Genomic DNA, 16,526 nt, shown 5'->3' with positions numbered 1-16,526 from the left:
GCAGAGGCAGAGACCGTATGTACAAGCTGCAACCACACCGCACAGATGAGATACTCGCTGGGAAAAATTAATGAGATCGAGCCACGACAACCTCAAACTTTATCCTTTGGCAGGACAAGATGTTCTGTGTAAAATGACATTACATTACATCCTTCTCCTCTTCAAAACCTCAAGCAGAACACAGGAGATAGGCAATGCAGAGCCAGGATTCAAGCAAACGAACATACAAATAGTAATATACATGCATCTGTTCAATGGATTACAAACAAAGGGAAAGCAGCAAAAAAGAAGGTCAAAAAATCCAATAAAGGCCGTTCTCTCAAACGAAAATCAGGACCCCTATTTCAGCTATCAACTCTTATCATAACGGTCACAAACAAAATTTCCTTATTCATACATTATGATTGCACGACCTTATTTTGTTTGACACAGGCGGGAGCCTTATACTCCTGGCACTTCCAAATTGGAGTGGCCTCAAACGGTCTCCCACCGTCTTTAGAAGGTTCTACAGTAAACAAAGGCACATTGCCAGCAACAGGCTTGCCCGTAATCTGTTCACTCGATGGCGAGCGTCTACTGTTTGACTCATCCTTTGGGTTTGCCTGATCTTTAGAGGTACAGATGCTCAAAGGCAACTTCTTTAACTTCACTCTTCCCCTCTTTTTACCGGTATTGCACCCATCATCCCAAACTCTCTCTTTTGACCAACTGCATTCCCAGTTTTCATCCACCTTATTTACATTCACCTCATATGTAGATCCCTCGGAATCTATCTCGCCCATTACGGCATGTCCGTTGCACTTGGGTGAAATCTCCCCTGGTGCTACACCTGCATTTGGAACCCCAGCCTCATCTAGATTAGGCAAGATTCTGGGTCTCTTCCTCTGACCCTTAGAGTCAGAGCTCGATGAGTTCTTTGAAATCCTAGGAGAGCTATTTATAGCTCGATGCAGCTTTCGTGCGAGTTCTTCATCTTCCCCACAACTTTCAACAGCCCTCTGATTTCTGTACAAAGAGTGAACTGGAACATGCTTCTGCAGCTTATTCCTTCTTAGAGTCCTGTCCTTATTGCCCACTTCTTCTGGAAAAGAAGCAACCAAATCCAATGCGCTTTTGGCAGCCGCCACTGCCTTCGCTGCAATGGCGGCCTTCTCTTCCGCTGCAGCTCTCGCAGCCTTTGCAGCTTTAGCTTTAGCTGCAGCTGCTGATTTTGATGCCTCCACAATTTGTTCAGGCGAAAGGTCAGAATCACCGGTATGAGCACACAACAAATTATTCAGGTGAGCATCAAATACACTCGACGTTGAAGATGACGACGACGAGGCAAAGCAGGAGGCATGAGAAGCACAATCGCTCTCGCAATTCTGTCTCTTCAGTCCTGCGAGCAGACGCTTCCTTGGAGGCAAAAGCACATCGGCATCCAAGTGATTGACATCGCATAGATTAGCCTCCATCATACCCTTACGATCAGATGCTTCAGCTCATCGACGGGAACGATTCTTCAACCAGCACAACATGCAAATCCATCTACGTTCGCTCTGGAAAACAGAAAAACAAGACCATGTCTAAGTCCATTATCTCAGGAAGAAACAGAACCTACAAATCTGATTTTTCATATCTGAACATAGGCCGAAGTTTTCAACGGAAAACCGGTTCAGATCAACCAGAGCATTGATCAGGATTGCATTTCCATAAATTGATGCTCTCTTCGTTTACTCTTTTGTTAAAAACTAAAGGGCCAAAACGGAAAACCCAACACCTCAATTCCCCTCCAGCATCATCGTACCATCCTCTAATCAATAAGATCGTCGCCACAGACACCAGCACAGTTCCAAACCAAACATGCAGCAAAAGAAATGAAATAACAAGCTCCATGTAACGTCAAGCTGACAAATTGCTGGAGCAGCGAATACAACGCATCAAAAACAAGTAATTCGATCAAACTCAATGCTAATAAAAAAAAAAAAACCCAGAAGCTCGATTCAATAAAAAAAATTTCCAAATCTAATCTACAAACACGTGAAAAGAGAAGAAGCAAAAAACATATTTTACCAGATGAGTGCGGAGAGCAGAAAAGCCTTGGACTTTGACGTACCCAATTCTGAATTTCTACATCTTTCGGAGATTCAAGAGAGAAGAGAGACAGAGAGACAGAGACAGAGAGGGAGGGAATACTACAGGAGGAGAGGTGAAATTAGGGTTTTCTGAGGAGGTGGTGGGAGAAATCCAGGTCGTGTGTGGAGAGAGATGGAGATCTTCCCATTTGTTTTTGTTGTGTTATTCAATTTTTGTGGGGTTGGGTTGGCTTGCTTGGGTTTCTGTATTTCCTTTTCTTTTCTCTTTTCCTAATTTCAGTTTGTAACTGTTAGAAATTTTACCAAAAAAAAAAAAAGACAAAAAAAAAGAATAAAAGGAAAAGAATTTTCTGTCTTTCATTTTTTTTCCCAATTTTCCTAATTTCAGTTTGTGACTGCCAGAAATTTACCAAAATAAAAAAAAAAAATTGGACAACAAAAAGAATAGAAGGAAAATAATTTTTGCTAATGTGTCGTACAAGGTAGCTGTTCTATTTATGGGCTAATTGGACAGGTTCTAATTACGGGCTAATTAGACGCGAATAACAATTCGTAAATATTGTAGGATCTTGAAGAGAGAGGGAGAGCGAATCAACAAAAACCGCATATTAACTTAATTGACTTCACTTTACGCTTTATTAGGAAATGACCGTTTGCATTCGAACGATACACATAGGAAGAAAATAACAATGTAACAACAAGATTAACTAACTTAAAAAATAACAAAACATCGAATAATATCTCTAAACATATTTTTCAATAGGAAATTCTCTAATATTCATAACTATATTTCAACACTCCCATCGAGTTGGAGTATCCAGCTTACATATGTTGCACATGACGTGTGCGGTTTTTTGTTGAAATCTATGACCAAACGTCATGTAAGCCATACCTTATACCAAACAAGAGATGTGGAGCCATTGAACCGGATTTAAGACATGACGTTCGTCTAAGCCGAACCTTAATAATTCACATCATCACCGCATTTGACAAGTGATGAAGAAACAAATAATCAATAAGTAGACACTCTTGCTCATATTACCTTTGATAGAACTATGTGGGAGCCAATCTTGAATTGCGCGAACTAAAATGCATCACTTCGCGGCGCTCAATTTTGGCTGCTCAATGAATGGAAGCTTGACTTCGGTGCTCATAGCCGCCGAACACTTAATGGCGACTTTGCTCGTTGATCATACCCGCAATTGAAAGGACTACCACAATGGATAAGAGTCCATAGTAGGTATTGTTGAGTGTTGACAACATTTTCATGTTACTAAGGGCATGAATGACAACCATTCTCTTCCCGAGCTTTATTTACGGCTAAAAATAGAATTTTCTATTTTTATACATTAGACAAGTTTCTAAGCAGAGACACACGTTTGATAACGACACAAAATTTGTGTTCAAAGAATTCTTTTGATAACAGTATAACATTTCTACGGATGCCGGCCGCTAGGCCTCGGACAACGATGAGCGAACGGAGACCAGCGATGGGTAGATGGTGAATGGCAAACGACGAAGGACGAACTCAAGTCGGGGATAGGAGACCAATGGCAGGTGATTGGCGGCCAGCACATGACGGCCGACAGATTGCAAACTAAATATTCCACAAATGACCTTGCATTTTTACTAATCGAATATATTTAAAGTACATTAAAACTAATAAAACATTAATTTATGCTCATTGTATATTCATATTTGCTTGTTTCTTGATAGAACATTCCAATATTGTAAAAAAAAAATATTTTTATCATGCTAATTAATTAAAACTAAAAATTAAATTAACAAACTAATTTAATTGTACAGTAGATTCATCGTTATGAGTCTAACTTATAAATAGTTTCAGTATATACTATTCAATAATATAAAGTTTTCTTAAATTTTCATTATCTGTTAATGTAAACCTTGTGATAATTAATTTTATTATAATGAATAATGAAAATTTTTAATGTAGTCTATCAACATATATGATTTTTAATGCACAAATACAAATAACAAAGTATCATTTTCTATTTTTTATGATAATAAGTAATTATAGCTAGCAACTAAATTAATTGTCTAATTTAATTATAGCATATACTCGTAATTAAAGCTTATTTTACAGTGATGATTCTAATTAGAGATAGTTTAAGTATAACCAGTAGCAACATGAATTGACTGGCATCCCTAATTCCTTGAATAGATCATTATTAATATTTCAGTAGCAAAACTACTAATTTTTCAATATAACAAAGATTAATCACATAAGTAAAATTTATAAATTACACCTCTAACTACATTAAGGAACCAACACTATTAGAAAAATTTACACAATCTTGGGAAATAAAACTTAATTATACAATTATAATAGCACAATTGTTATATAGAAATCAGAAATATTGTAATAACGTACCACATGAATTTCAACGATGTAATAAGACAAGAAATCACATTTTGTTTATATCTCATCAAAGATATGAATTCTTTTAATTCTCAACTTATTTCCAGTGTCCGATAAAAAAAAATAATTTCTAGTGCAATAAAAGTAAACCAAACAAGGACACAGGCTCCGTTTGTTTATTGAAAAAAATAATTTAAAAAATACATTTTTCAAAAAAATGATCGCTTGTATCACTCACAAAAACGAATAAATTAAAAATATTTCCATCATCCATAAAAATATTTAGATATAAATCATTGTAGATGATGAGAATATTTTTTCGTCGGCTAATTATTTTATGAGGCCTTTTTTAAAAAAATATTTTTCAAATCATTTATTTTTACAAAAAAAAAAAAACGAAGTCATAATCTTGGAATTATTCCGTTATGCAAACCACAGTAGTAAATAGTTAATCCATTCATATTCGTATGGCAGGGCTATTCCACTCTTACCTTGTTCATTATAAAATGAATTTTATCAAACTTGTTAAGCAATCAATTTAACGAAATGTTTAGAGTTTTTAATGTACAAATTGTCGTCGTGTCGTGTACAATCTGAATTATGCTAACCCAAATAAATCTAACAAATATTTCGAAGACGTTTGTTAATTAAGGCGCTCGTAACGATAAAGGTATAAATTTTTTTTTTCCGCGTTACGAGGTTATTTCCCTCATGGCCCTAGACCGTTGTCCTCCAAGTTTTCTTGTTCGTTCGCCGTGGAGATTCGGAATTCCCTTCATGAATGCAAAAGGCGGCGCCGTGGCTGCTCTCCACATTTTCTTACGTCTCTTACATCAATCTTAGGAGCTTCGATTTTTAAATTTTCGAAAAACTTTTTTTTTTTCGCCTTTTTAAATTTTTTTGTCCAACGTGGGATTTACATATCCTAACCTACAAATTGGTCACGTGAATTGAATGTGAAATCCAGATATATTACAATTTAATTCTCCACGTGTTCAATATCGCATCGATTTTTTTTCTTTTTTTGGTCTCCATCAGTCGGGGTTAATCTTCCTTTTGAAATAGTTATGAACAAGAAAAGGCCAAAAAAAAGAAAAGAAATAAGGTCGATGCTCCTGATAATTAGGGTCCACAACACTGAAATCCGAAAGATGGGTGTACCCACAAGTTAGTAGAAGGTTAGGTGCTTCTGCGACTAGCAGGGTAATTAACTCAACGTGGAAAAATTGGGAGCAATTGGGAAATTAATTTATATTTACGTCGAACAGCAGCCGCATTTTTAAATAATTTGCACGAAAATGATCGCTTTCTCTTCATCGCAAGCCCACGTTGCGCGCGTTAAATTTTTTATTTCGTCTACCATGGGTAACCAAGCATTACTCACTATAGTAAATTTCACTTAATTATCAGTACCCCGTTCATAATCTGATAGGCCACATTTTCCTCAATTCCCGATTGGACCCCTCGGTTTTCTAATTAAATGGATTACATTAACGAAGGTCGCCGACGTATATAAATATAAATATATATAGATATAATTAGTAAAGTTCACAGATGTTCATAAAGAAACATATAGCCTATTTTTAATTTTCTGTATTTCTTTTTTTTTTCTCTATTGCCAATGTCGTCGTAGGTAACAAATGATAAAAAATGAGAAACAGAAAACCCACAAGAAATTTAAAATAGGTTATATGTTCCTTTATGAACATTCGTAAACTTTACTAATTTTTTTTTCTCTACTGCAAGAGGAAAGAGCTGCTGGCCTCGCGGTTCGCGGGTGTGTGTCGCTATTCACGTGTACAAGTAGGCAAACTTCATGAATTAACATTAGCCCAGACCGAGCAACCCATGTCCCTCCCCGTTCACTTTATGTATCAAATGTTCATGGTTGTTCTAACAATGGCCGCATCACAGAGCAACGGCCACCGTGATAGTGATAATGTTCCGAAGGTAAGTCCGGACCTATGTGCACGTAGAACTTATATGCACGTAGACTCGTGTTCTTGATGCTCGCATATCGTTGAATCAAGGACCCAGTTCGAATGAGTTCAACCCGGCAATCTTTTACTCTTCGCATGCCCAAACCAAGAGTTCGGGGTTTGATCAGCCACAAGCTTCTCAATCCACGCACGGGAAACAAATCGAATTTTCATCAGTTCCACCTTCAACTTCCGATTGGTTTCCCATGGCATCATCCACCAAGACTTCGACAAGATTTGATCGTGGTTTATCACACGTATATGCCAAATACATCCACACACATATAAGCGGGTGCGATGAGACATGGAAGCAACCACTTCGATGGCAGTTGCGCCGAAGAACATCTCAAGCAGTGAAAGTAACAGTTCAATCGGCCAAATTGGACAGGGTCACTGTGGCGTGACTTTCTTTTAAGGCGATGGATCGAGTGGCTTCTGTATTTCAAAAGAAATGGCCCAATCACATCACGGGTTTATCTCAGATCGACCTCCTTCATCAGCATCCCCGCCGTCCTCTGTGTATGAATGTGAGCTAACTTCACCAGTGGCAGCACAAAGTGCTTTCCATACTGGGATTAGCATCTTCAATGGTGGACGTAGTTCCTGAAAATGACAAGGACAAGGCTCTAATATCTTTCCAACCCATCCATCAATATTGTATCTCCAAGCCCAAACAAATTCACCATTTCCTTCAAGCCCTTTTTGCGTACTTCAATCAAGAGATCCGTCATACCTTGAAAACGGGCGTCAGTTCTTCTTCCTCACGCAAAAACAAAGACAGGCTCCAATAACAAGTGACTGGTGTGACGCATTCTTGTAGCACAGGTTTTAAAATTTTGCTGACGGGAACAAACTGACGCATGATTCGGCCACTGTTTGAAACATGAATTTATAAGTACATGGCACACATTGTACTTAAATGGTACATATGTCCCGTTTTAACAAAATGACCAGCCAACGCATTTAAAGATCTGACAATGCTTCTTCGCAATTCCTAGATTCACAAGTGCGCACACAAAGAGAGGACGAATGAAAAGAATTGGCTGCCACTTGCCGTTCCAGCCTTCCAGGAGAGAAAATGCAGAGTAACTGCTTGATCTCAGTTCCGACAATCGACCAAACATATGTACCCTCCTCATTTTAGAACCATACTTCATGTACTCTTAAACTAGCGTATAATTTTCACGAATCCTGATATGATCCAGCATAAACGTTAAGCATCTAGAACCTACTATTTCCATCCAATATAACACCAGAAGGTAGAGATCTCAAGTCATCAGCTAGAAACGAATTCTTCGTGTAACCCACAATTAAATTGCATATTAGTACACAGGAAACAGAAGTACCTCAGATAGACAGTTTCAAGCTGTACTCCAAGAGTTGGCATAATCACCACAGATTCTGAATTATCAATTAAAATGATGTCAGATGCAAAACCAATACGATAAGACCACATGAGAGTAGACAGGACCAGGGTTCCTCTGACCTTTCTTAACAGGTTTCCCGAGCAACAATTTTCTTAGAAATGCCCACAAAAGGATGCTTGAGAAAATAAGAGTAACTGATTTCTCCTGTCACATGAACAAAAGAAGAAATATAACAATATAGAACAACCATCATGAGTCTACTGATCCATCTTCAGTATGATACCACATAAAAACAACTAGACTGAACTGGAACAATTATGATATACTAATAGTCATTCTAAACTTCAAATATTTCTATAATAGGTTGATTAGACGATGGCAGAACTCTTTGTTGCAAACTACAGTCATCTACAATAGGTGTGTCGGGTTTGGCTTTAAGCAAAACCAAAGGACTCCTTTTGAGTTTCCCACCAAACTAAAAAGAGAATTGGAACAAATAAGGTGACTTCGAGTGCAAGTATGCACGCAGTTTTAAAGATTTAAAGTACCTAAGATTAAATGAAAGTCTGATTTCAAACCCAAGAGTCTCAAAAAACAAAAAAAAGACAAAAAAAATCAAACAGACTTATAACCAATACTACAGCATTAAAAGGCATTCAGGTTCAATACATTAAGAGCAAGGGCACTTCATTTCACCAATTAAACTAAACACTGACTAGACACTGATGCACCTTGACGAGGAGAAGATAGAACGCATTCCCCACGATGGTGGCAGCAAGGAGAGAGACAAAAACACCCTTTGCACCGTTACTTCGGACCTCAATGTGGTGGACGTCGATTGCTTCATGGGGATACTTCTGGTCATGGAAATACGTATATTTTCCATGGGCAGATGAATTTTCTCCCATTAATGTGGGTTCATCACCAGTCAAATGGTTTCACGTTCCACCTGCATGGAGTAAAAGACACTGTAACCTTAGAGGTCCACAACATGTTAACAAAAGCTTATAACAGTTTGGCTATATGAAATAACGAAAAGCATCAAATTGTCAGGTCTGCTATCAAAGTAGAGCTTTCTATGTATTTCCAAGTAAATCACATGAAATCAAAGATGAAGAAGATGAGGACCAAAGCAATCACCCAGATAGATATGTCAGAATATAAGAATGAGTTGAAACTTGAGATATCCAAATTCTCTAGAATAAGAGGTGGTGATTCAGACAGGAACATAATTTTCCTCCTATAAGCTTCCACTAGAAACGCTTGACATTTGGTACTAAAGATCTAGCACAATCCTCCCAACCCCGGGTTTTTCCTACCTGATTTCCCATATCCTGCTGCATTAATGAAATTAACTTTAAGTGTTCATCAGAACCTAACCAAAAAAACAGTATAAACCCCCCAAAGCCTTTCTTAACCAATTTTCCCACCGACCAGTGTCAGAACTTAGATTGCCGAGTGCATTGCGGCATGAACTCAAAACATCTTTTGGTTGCCATCAAGCTCTCTTCTCCGCCCAATCAACTACAAAAAGAATCTACTAAAATAAGCTGGAGAGCTCCCAGGTGGTAATCAAAGCTGAACAATTCTTTCCCGTTCAGCACATAGCCGTCACTTTACTTCGTCACCACAAGGAAGCACGTTGCGGTTCAACTAGGTCCCACGAAACTACAGTAGAGGATCATATCCCGACTGCCTCTGGGGCATTTCGTCAAACAGAGAGATGTGCGTAGCCGGAACTACCAAAAGAATGTACAATCAAGAACCACGGAAACCCATCAACCGGGTGAAGTACTCACAGATCACAAATGCCGCGAGATTATGACGTGAAGGCAGCAAGGGGGGGGCGAAGGGCTGCCTTGCACTGGAAATTTGAGGATTGGTCTGCGATGATGTCCGCGAAATCAACCAAAAATTTCTTGAAGATGCGGAGAGAGAGAGAGAGAGAGCCAACCCACGTTTGATTTCTGCGTCACCAATTTTCAGACTCGAATGAGTGTGTGCCCGTATTGGATCGGTGCTCGGGCTGTCAGATCAGGTGAAACAGCTACAATCCCGAAGGTAATTCTACGGTTCAATCAAGCCATTCGCAGGATCGGTCCCCTTATGAACTACTCTGTATCGTTGGAGAATCCTCGGCACTGGAAGTTGAAACCCTCGCCCTGCGTGCAGCCCTACTGTACTAAGAAGAGGGAACTGATCTGTGGAGGAATAATGATCTGCGAGTGGGCGTGTGTTCTGATTGCTTCTCTTTGGTTATCATTCTTATCGGGCCAAACTTCGGGCCCATGGGAGCTACAGGCCGTCGTGGAGGAATGCAAGGATAACTTAGCCCGGTCCAAACCTGTTCGGTTGACCTCCTGCCCACGCGAATCAAATCAAGTGGCGGACCGGATAGCCGAGTCTCTCCGCAAGAAAGCTCTACCGTAAAACCACCTCTATGTTTATGGGATCTTTCATGTTTCAGAAACACATGACTCATGTTATCCTATTTATCGTTTCATGAATAAAATGTTTCGCTTTTCGATATAAAAAAAACAAAAATTTTGGCATAAGAGGACAATTACTTGCCGATCAAATTAAATTTATGAACTGTGAAGAAATGTGACGATTACCGAATTTATGATAATTTTAGGTCTCTAACTATTTCTCATGAAAGGTTTGGAACGCTTGGATATTTAACCATGCGAGACCATAAAGTAAATTAGTACATGTCAAAAGGTCATTACCAACTCGTCGAATGACACTGTCACGAATGGACAATTTGAGGTGTTTTGCTGTGTGCTATTTGAAATTACCAAGCGTTATGAGCTCTGCGTACGAATTGTTGTACATGAAGTTAACTCCCTAGTTACAAGTGCAAATAGGTCATGACAAATACAACTAAGGTACGAACCCATTCGGTTAAATTTCTGTGTACAAGTGCAATGCACACTCAATACATTGTCGTGAGACCAAAGAACATATTTTAATTGGATGAACACAGGTTCGTAGACATGGCGTCACGCGCGCTCCATACATTGTCTTTTTCCTCTCGTGGTCCAATTCAAAATTCGACGTTAATTACTATCGAACGCTCAACTATTCAAAACACGTTGCGACTAATAGAGCATCGGAACTTTTTATTTGTTTTTAATAAGTTTCACGAGAAAACAATAAATACTTCACCGTGAGTTAAAACCAGACCTGGCTGCCCTTAAAAAGGTTCTATTGACTTTTGCACTTAGTTACAGGAAAGCTCTGCATTGTCGAGTCGACAAGGCACAGAGGTGAGATTCCTCATAGTTTGCATCACACACAAAACGCAGGCCCCACATGAAAACGAGAGAACTGCTTCCTCGCCACGAAACCATCAAAGTCGATCACCAAGGTAATGAATTCTGCACGCTCAAGACAATTAACTGAATAGGTGCAAGACATCATGCATATGTATAATAACCAGACGAAACACAAGCTTCACAGGTTCTTCTTCAAAAGTAGGTAGACCTAGGAAAGAAGAAAAAGGGGGCCTAGCTCAAGGGTCTATCTAAATGCCCGCGTCCCGAATTGCAAGAGCCAGAGCGATTCGGGTAGAATATACAGCCCCCTCATCCCATTCCCATAAATGAATCTGCGCGACACTAGTCCATCAAATCCAAACAAACTAATCCAACTAGCGTATGATCTTCAGTAAAATCAGTTCCTTCACAAAAGCAAACCGAACATCCAACTATGCAGAGAATTAGGCTCCAACCTAGCTATGATGCCGCGAGCCACAAAAGCTAAAACATCAGCATTAGCATGGCAGGCAAGTTATGCTATATGTAGGAGAGAGAGATCCACGGCACCAATCAGCATCATCCACTCATGCCAAAGTCTTCCGCAGGATGATACAGACCGTAGGCTCCTGGTACTTCCATCTTCCCACCCAGATGCTCATTTCCTGCAAGACCAACTAGGAACATATCAGAAATTAGCAATTCCGCATGCACTTAGGCAAAATTGGGTCGTGCCCAGTTACATTTGCAATTAAGATGGGAAACACATATCATTACATAGATAGCAGGGAACAGCCAAATTTCACAGTAAATGTTTATGAAATAAGGATCAACGTAGAATGGAAAAGCTCGGGACGGTCAATTGAACACTTCTGCTCTATCTAGTCGATAAAAAATTAACTTCCCCAATAACTGTCCATATCAAATTTCTGAATCTCTCCGATTGGATAATCAGCAAATGCATGTATATACAAACACTTCGCCGATATCATCGCTAAAATCTCCTAATCCATTGTGTTTCACGTAGATAGCGCCCGAAAGCACGTCTGGAAATGATAGGTTCTAGGTTATCAAATCAAATAACATCATTACCAATCTAGACGATTCCCCGTAGTAACACCATGCATATCTGAGTATGTACCTGGATTGGACAACATGGCATCATAGAAAGATAGCTGGCCTAGGTTCCTATTTCTGGATCTTAAACTGCCATCCGGAGAAAAAATGCTCTCCACTTTGGTCTGTGGATCAGCAAAATGAAGATCTGAGCTAATCTCAGGGCTTTGGAAGCACAGATCTTCATTCCTTGATACTGAATTCTGCTGAGATTGAAAGATCTCTGGTTTTGTCTTCATCTCCTTTGGTGACTCAACTTCTGCTTCAGCTTCAGATTCAGCATTGTTTCCAGCTGCATTCTGTAGTTTCCTTTTTGATCGTGCACGCCGGTTCTGGAACCAGTTATAGACATTTGTTTCTGAAATTTGTCCATGCTGGCTCAGTTCAGTAGTAATCTCTTTGATTTTCTGTTTGCTTGGAGTACCAGTTCCTTCATTGAAGATCCGCTCAAGAATCTGAAGTTGTATAGCTGTTGGAGTCCATCGCTGCCTGGCAGTTATTTTGTGACCAGCAGTTGTCATCAGGGGGTCACAATACAGATTTCCCAGCCTAACTCCTGATGGAGCCAGTAAAATGTCAGCTTAAAAGTTACATTCACCTTCGGAAAACTGATGTTTTTACAGTGATGTAAGAAAGTTAGAAAGATCAAGTGCAGAAGTGCTAGAGCCTCCAATATGCATTAAAAAAGAAAATTTTTGGGTCATCTAGGCAGCTATTACACAGCTAAAACAGTAGATTACATATCAGACAGCAGGCAGAGAGAGAAGTGTAGCCTTCAGAAATATGATGGTATAATTTGTGTTCACCAACACATAACATATTATGTGCTTTCGCGGAATTAATATTACTCATAGACCTCCTCTCTATGGATAAAAAGGCTCCCAGACATCATAACTATGAAGCCACACCAAGGAAAACAAAAATCCCATAGAGAGAAAGAGAGTCGCAGAAGATTTAAGCACATGCTTTTGAGTTCATCAATTGTAATATAGCATGTGCTTTTGCAGAAGAATGGATTAAAACTTAGACAAGCATCAGTATTTCTCACACCCTATGGATGGAGGTGCTTCCGGACATCATTATGGTTACGAACTGACGGACTGATTTGCACTGACAAAAGCAAAAATCGCAGAGAGAGAGAGAGAGAGAGAGAGACTCTAAATATTCTGTTTCTTGTGAGTAATCCCAGATTTAGTTAGCTGTTCAGGATTGAAAAGTTAGCGCCCGATGGTATAGAAATCATCCCAATCCTCATCTATCAAACGGAAATCAAACTCAGTGCACAGAAGGCGAATCTTACTTCCAACTGTCCAAGTCAGAAGCCAACAAAGAGTGAGATCCTCGTCAGTAGCAAAAAGTTGTTAAGGAACAGCCACTGGGCATGTTCCTACCGAATCAAGGATTCACTTTCGAGCGATCAACGGGTCTAAAAAATGACACTGCAAGCAATTTCTTAAAAGAAGAAACGTTACCTCTGAACGTGAATTTAACATGAGACACCAAAAGTGCACAGAAATGGCACATCGAAGCACGAGAATTTGAAAAAAAAAAAAAGGTACGAGAATTGAGTGAGTAGGAGGGAGTAATTACATCAGAAACACTCTCGAATGAAGAAGTCGCCGCACTAAACCACCTCAGTAACATCAAAAGCCAAAAGCCTGATAAAGTTAGCTGATCAGCAATACTTGCTTCCAATATCACAAAACTCTCTGCTAAAATGGAGAAACTCCGCTACAAAACGACAATATATGTATAGACAGGACAAATTTCGTGAAAGACAATTCAGGAGAGCACAAGTCAAACTCCTTCCTATCTTAACAAAAAATCCGCACGGACACGCCCGTCCATGAATGTCCGGCGAATTGCAGCTCCAGCCATTCGAGCAGAGTCACGAAGTGCGCGTGCAATTGACAGGAATGCCGATGCAGATCTCAGAAAATAGATAGACGACGTAAGTCCCTGTAATTTAACCTAAAGAGGGAACGACGAACCGACGTACAGGCGATCAGCAACCCCCGATCGTCCTATCCCGAAGCAGCAACGGCGCGAGACCGCAAACATTACTGCTAGCGACCGACCGAGAGAGAGAGAGAGAGAGGGAGAGAGAGAGAGAGAGAGGAGACCTGCGAGATCCTGCTGAGCGGTGAGGTTCTTGTGCATCTCGACGAGCTGCTCGCAGATGGCGGCGTAGACGGCGATCTGCTTCCGGAGAGTCTCCAGCTGCTCGTCCGTCATCACCTTCACGTACAACACGCCGTTCCCGCCCGCCGTCCCGTTGGCGATGCCCTCGCCCTGTTGCTGTTGCTGTTGCTGTTGCTGCTGAGCCTCCTTCGATTGCTGCGGCTGTTGGTGGTGCTGCTGGTGCTGGTGCTGGTGCTGGTGATGGAGATGGTGGTGCTGTTCCTGCTTCTCCCATTCCATCACGGCCTTTTTGTCATGGCACGCGCAGTGTGTCGCTGCGGACGAGGGAGGAATGCGCCGAGCGTGCGCCGCCTGTGCGTGTGGTGGTTGCGGAGGAGAGTATTTGCAGTGATCAGTGGAGAAGAGGAAGAAGATAAAAGAAAGCGCAGAGAGAGCGAGAGAGAGAGAGAGGAAAAAGGAAAAGGCGTGGAACAAAAGTCTAGAGAGCGTTCGTTGGGTTTGGGGGCCTAGTGCGCACAGAGCACCCCATGTGTGCACGTTAGCAGGACCGCGCATGTTCGTGCCCCTTTTTGCTTTGCGTCAATTTCCTCGGCGGCCGACACGTGCCTTCGCGGAAAGTGTTTTTACCCGGGAGATCCTTCCTCACGCCCCGTTTAATTTCCTATAAATTCACCGATTTTGAAAAAACAATATATATTCTTTCTATATATGTCGAACAATTATACCCTTTTGAAAAATAAGTATAACGGAAATCGATTTTCTTTATCAGTTATCAGCAAGAGTATCTCCATATAAATAACTTTATTCCTCATCTACTCTTTTCTAATTAATAAGAGGCCAAATTTAATGCGCTAAGAATTACGCGGTGCGCATCCCGTGTGCGTGCGCGCGTTAGCAGGACCACGCGAGTCATGCGCGTCTCGTGCGTTTTCGCTTTCCGTCGTCGATTTCCTTGACGAGCGACACGTGCCTCCGTGGGAAAATGTTTCACCTAAATGATGGAGAGGCCAACTTTAATGTGCTAAGAATTATGTGATGCGCACCCATGTGCGCATGTTAGCAGGACCGCCCGAGCCGCATGCGTCTTCCGCATTTTCGCTTTCCATCGTCGCTTTCCTCGACGTGTGACACATGCCTCTACACGAAAGCGTTTCGCCATTCCATGTAAAGAAAATGTGAGATCCTTCCTCACGCCCGTTTCGTTTCCTATAAATTCACCGATTTTGAAAAAAAAAAAGGTATTATTTTTGTAAATTTCGACCAATTGTGTCCCCTTAAAAAAAAAATTGAACATAATTAAAGCCGGTCTTCTTATAGCAAAAACATCTCGGCATAAACAATTTTATTCCTCGTCTACTCTTTCCTAAATTAATTTTTATTTTGATCTTTAATAATTTAATGTGTTAAGAATTATGTAAAATGCGACGACGTAAGTATCGAGAAACGCCGCTAATTGATGCGATATTTGCGCCGTGAATGTCCTTTTAATATTCAAAGAACAAAACGATTGGAAAATCGAAGGTAACATGGTCGTGTCTTTTGTCCTATTAGTACCCCTCACTCCCGACGAGAGAGAATTGTGGGACCCTCCCTTTTTTTTTTTTTGGCCATCATGTGCACTTTCTCCACGCCGTCACTATCTTTTTCTTTTTCTTTTTAATTTCCAATAAGAGCTCAAAGTATCTCAAACATAAGATGATATGACGATTTCGAATAATGATCTAAAGTAATCATAGCTGTTTTAAATGAGGGTCTATCCTCGTCAGCCAGCTAAACATTTTGGCAAACCAATGACATTTTTGTCAAAATACAATTTTAACTTTATGTGGTGGGGTCGTCGGTGTCCCTGCGAGAGCCGATCGCCGGCGAAGTTCCTCTCCCCCACGCCCTCATTGCCATAAGCGAGGTTGGCCCTTGCCGGATTTGGGTGAGGCGACACTTGCCTACAACCGGCCCTCGCCTATGGCTGGTAAGGGTGGCCGTAGCCTAGTCCTATTTAGGCACCGCCGGCCACGAGTAAAAAGAAAGTAAAAATGGAAAAAACAAGAAAAAAAATTTAAAAAAAAAGTAAAAGACTAAAATGCCCTTAGGCCAAGCCTTTATTCGAGATTGATATGGCCACTTTGGGTGCTTATTTGCAATAATGTCCACTTAATGCCCTTATTTGAGATAATGAATGTATTTCGTGCTCTTATTTGAAATGAGGTCCC

At 40.4% G+C, this 16,526-nt stretch overlaps 3 protein-coding genes across 6 annotated transcripts; all 3 read right to left on the bottom strand.

Annotated features, from left to right (window-relative positions):
* Positions 1–208: 208 nt before the first annotated feature.
* LOC115736423 lies at positions 209–2,284 on the bottom strand. Of its 3 annotated transcripts, XM_048272638.1 has the most exons (3): positions 2,053–2,284; positions 1,643–1,792; positions 209–1,538 (listed from the first exon to the last, which is right to left on the bottom strand). In XM_048272638.1, the coding sequence occupies exon 3, from the start codon at positions 1,455–1,457 to the stop codon at positions 399–401; it is 1,059 nt and encodes a 352-aa protein (XP_048128595.1). In that variant the 5' UTR covers positions 1,458–1,538; positions 1,643–1,792; positions 2,053–2,284; the 3' UTR covers positions 209–398. The 3 variants fall into 3 exon arrangements, with proteins under 3 accessions (XP_048128595.1, XP_030523992.1, XP_030523995.1); XM_030668132.2 differs by lacking the exon at positions 1,643–1,792; XM_030668135.2 differs by lacking the exon at positions 1,643–1,792 and having other exon boundaries at positions 2,096–2,284.
* Positions 2,285–6,481: 4,197 nt separating this feature from the next.
* LOC125312871 lies at positions 6,482–9,110 on the bottom strand. Its single transcript, XM_048272658.1, has 5 exons — positions 8,533–9,110; positions 7,921–8,005; positions 7,781–7,835; positions 7,168–7,306; positions 6,482–7,037 (listed from the first exon to the last, which is right to left on the bottom strand). The coding sequence occupies exons 1-5, from the start codon at positions 8,707–8,709 to the stop codon at positions 6,900–6,902; spliced, it is 594 nt and encodes a 197-aa protein (XP_048128615.1). The 5' UTR covers positions 8,710–9,110; the 3' UTR covers positions 6,482–6,899.
* Positions 9,111–11,124: 2,014 nt separating this feature from the next.
* LOC115736391 (WUSCHEL-related homeobox 8-like) lies at positions 11,125–14,760 on the bottom strand. Of its 2 annotated transcripts, none has more exons than XM_030668084.2 (3): positions 14,298–14,760; positions 12,200–12,730; positions 11,125–11,735 (listed from the first exon to the last, which is right to left on the bottom strand). In XM_030668084.2, the coding sequence occupies exons 1-3, from the start codon at positions 14,593–14,595 to the stop codon at positions 11,638–11,640; spliced, it is 927 nt and encodes a 308-aa protein (XP_030523944.1). In that variant the 5' UTR covers positions 14,596–14,760; the 3' UTR covers positions 11,125–11,637. The 2 variants fall into 2 exon arrangements, with proteins under 2 accessions (XP_030523944.1, XP_030523945.1); XM_030668085.2 differs by having other exon boundaries at positions 11,125–11,723; positions 14,298–14,759.
* Positions 14,761–16,526: the final 1,766 nt, after the last annotated feature.

The sequence above is a fragment of the Rhodamnia argentea genome, chromosome 11, assembly GCF_020921035.1.
Source record: "Rhodamnia argentea isolate NSW1041297 chromosome 11, ASM2092103v1, whole genome shotgun sequence".
NCBI classification, from domain to species: Eukaryota; Viridiplantae; Streptophyta; class Magnoliopsida; order Myrtales; family Myrtaceae; genus Rhodamnia; species Rhodamnia argentea.
The sequence above is the reverse complement of the archived record's forward strand: the minus strand, read 5'-3'. Positions and strand labels throughout refer to the sequence as shown.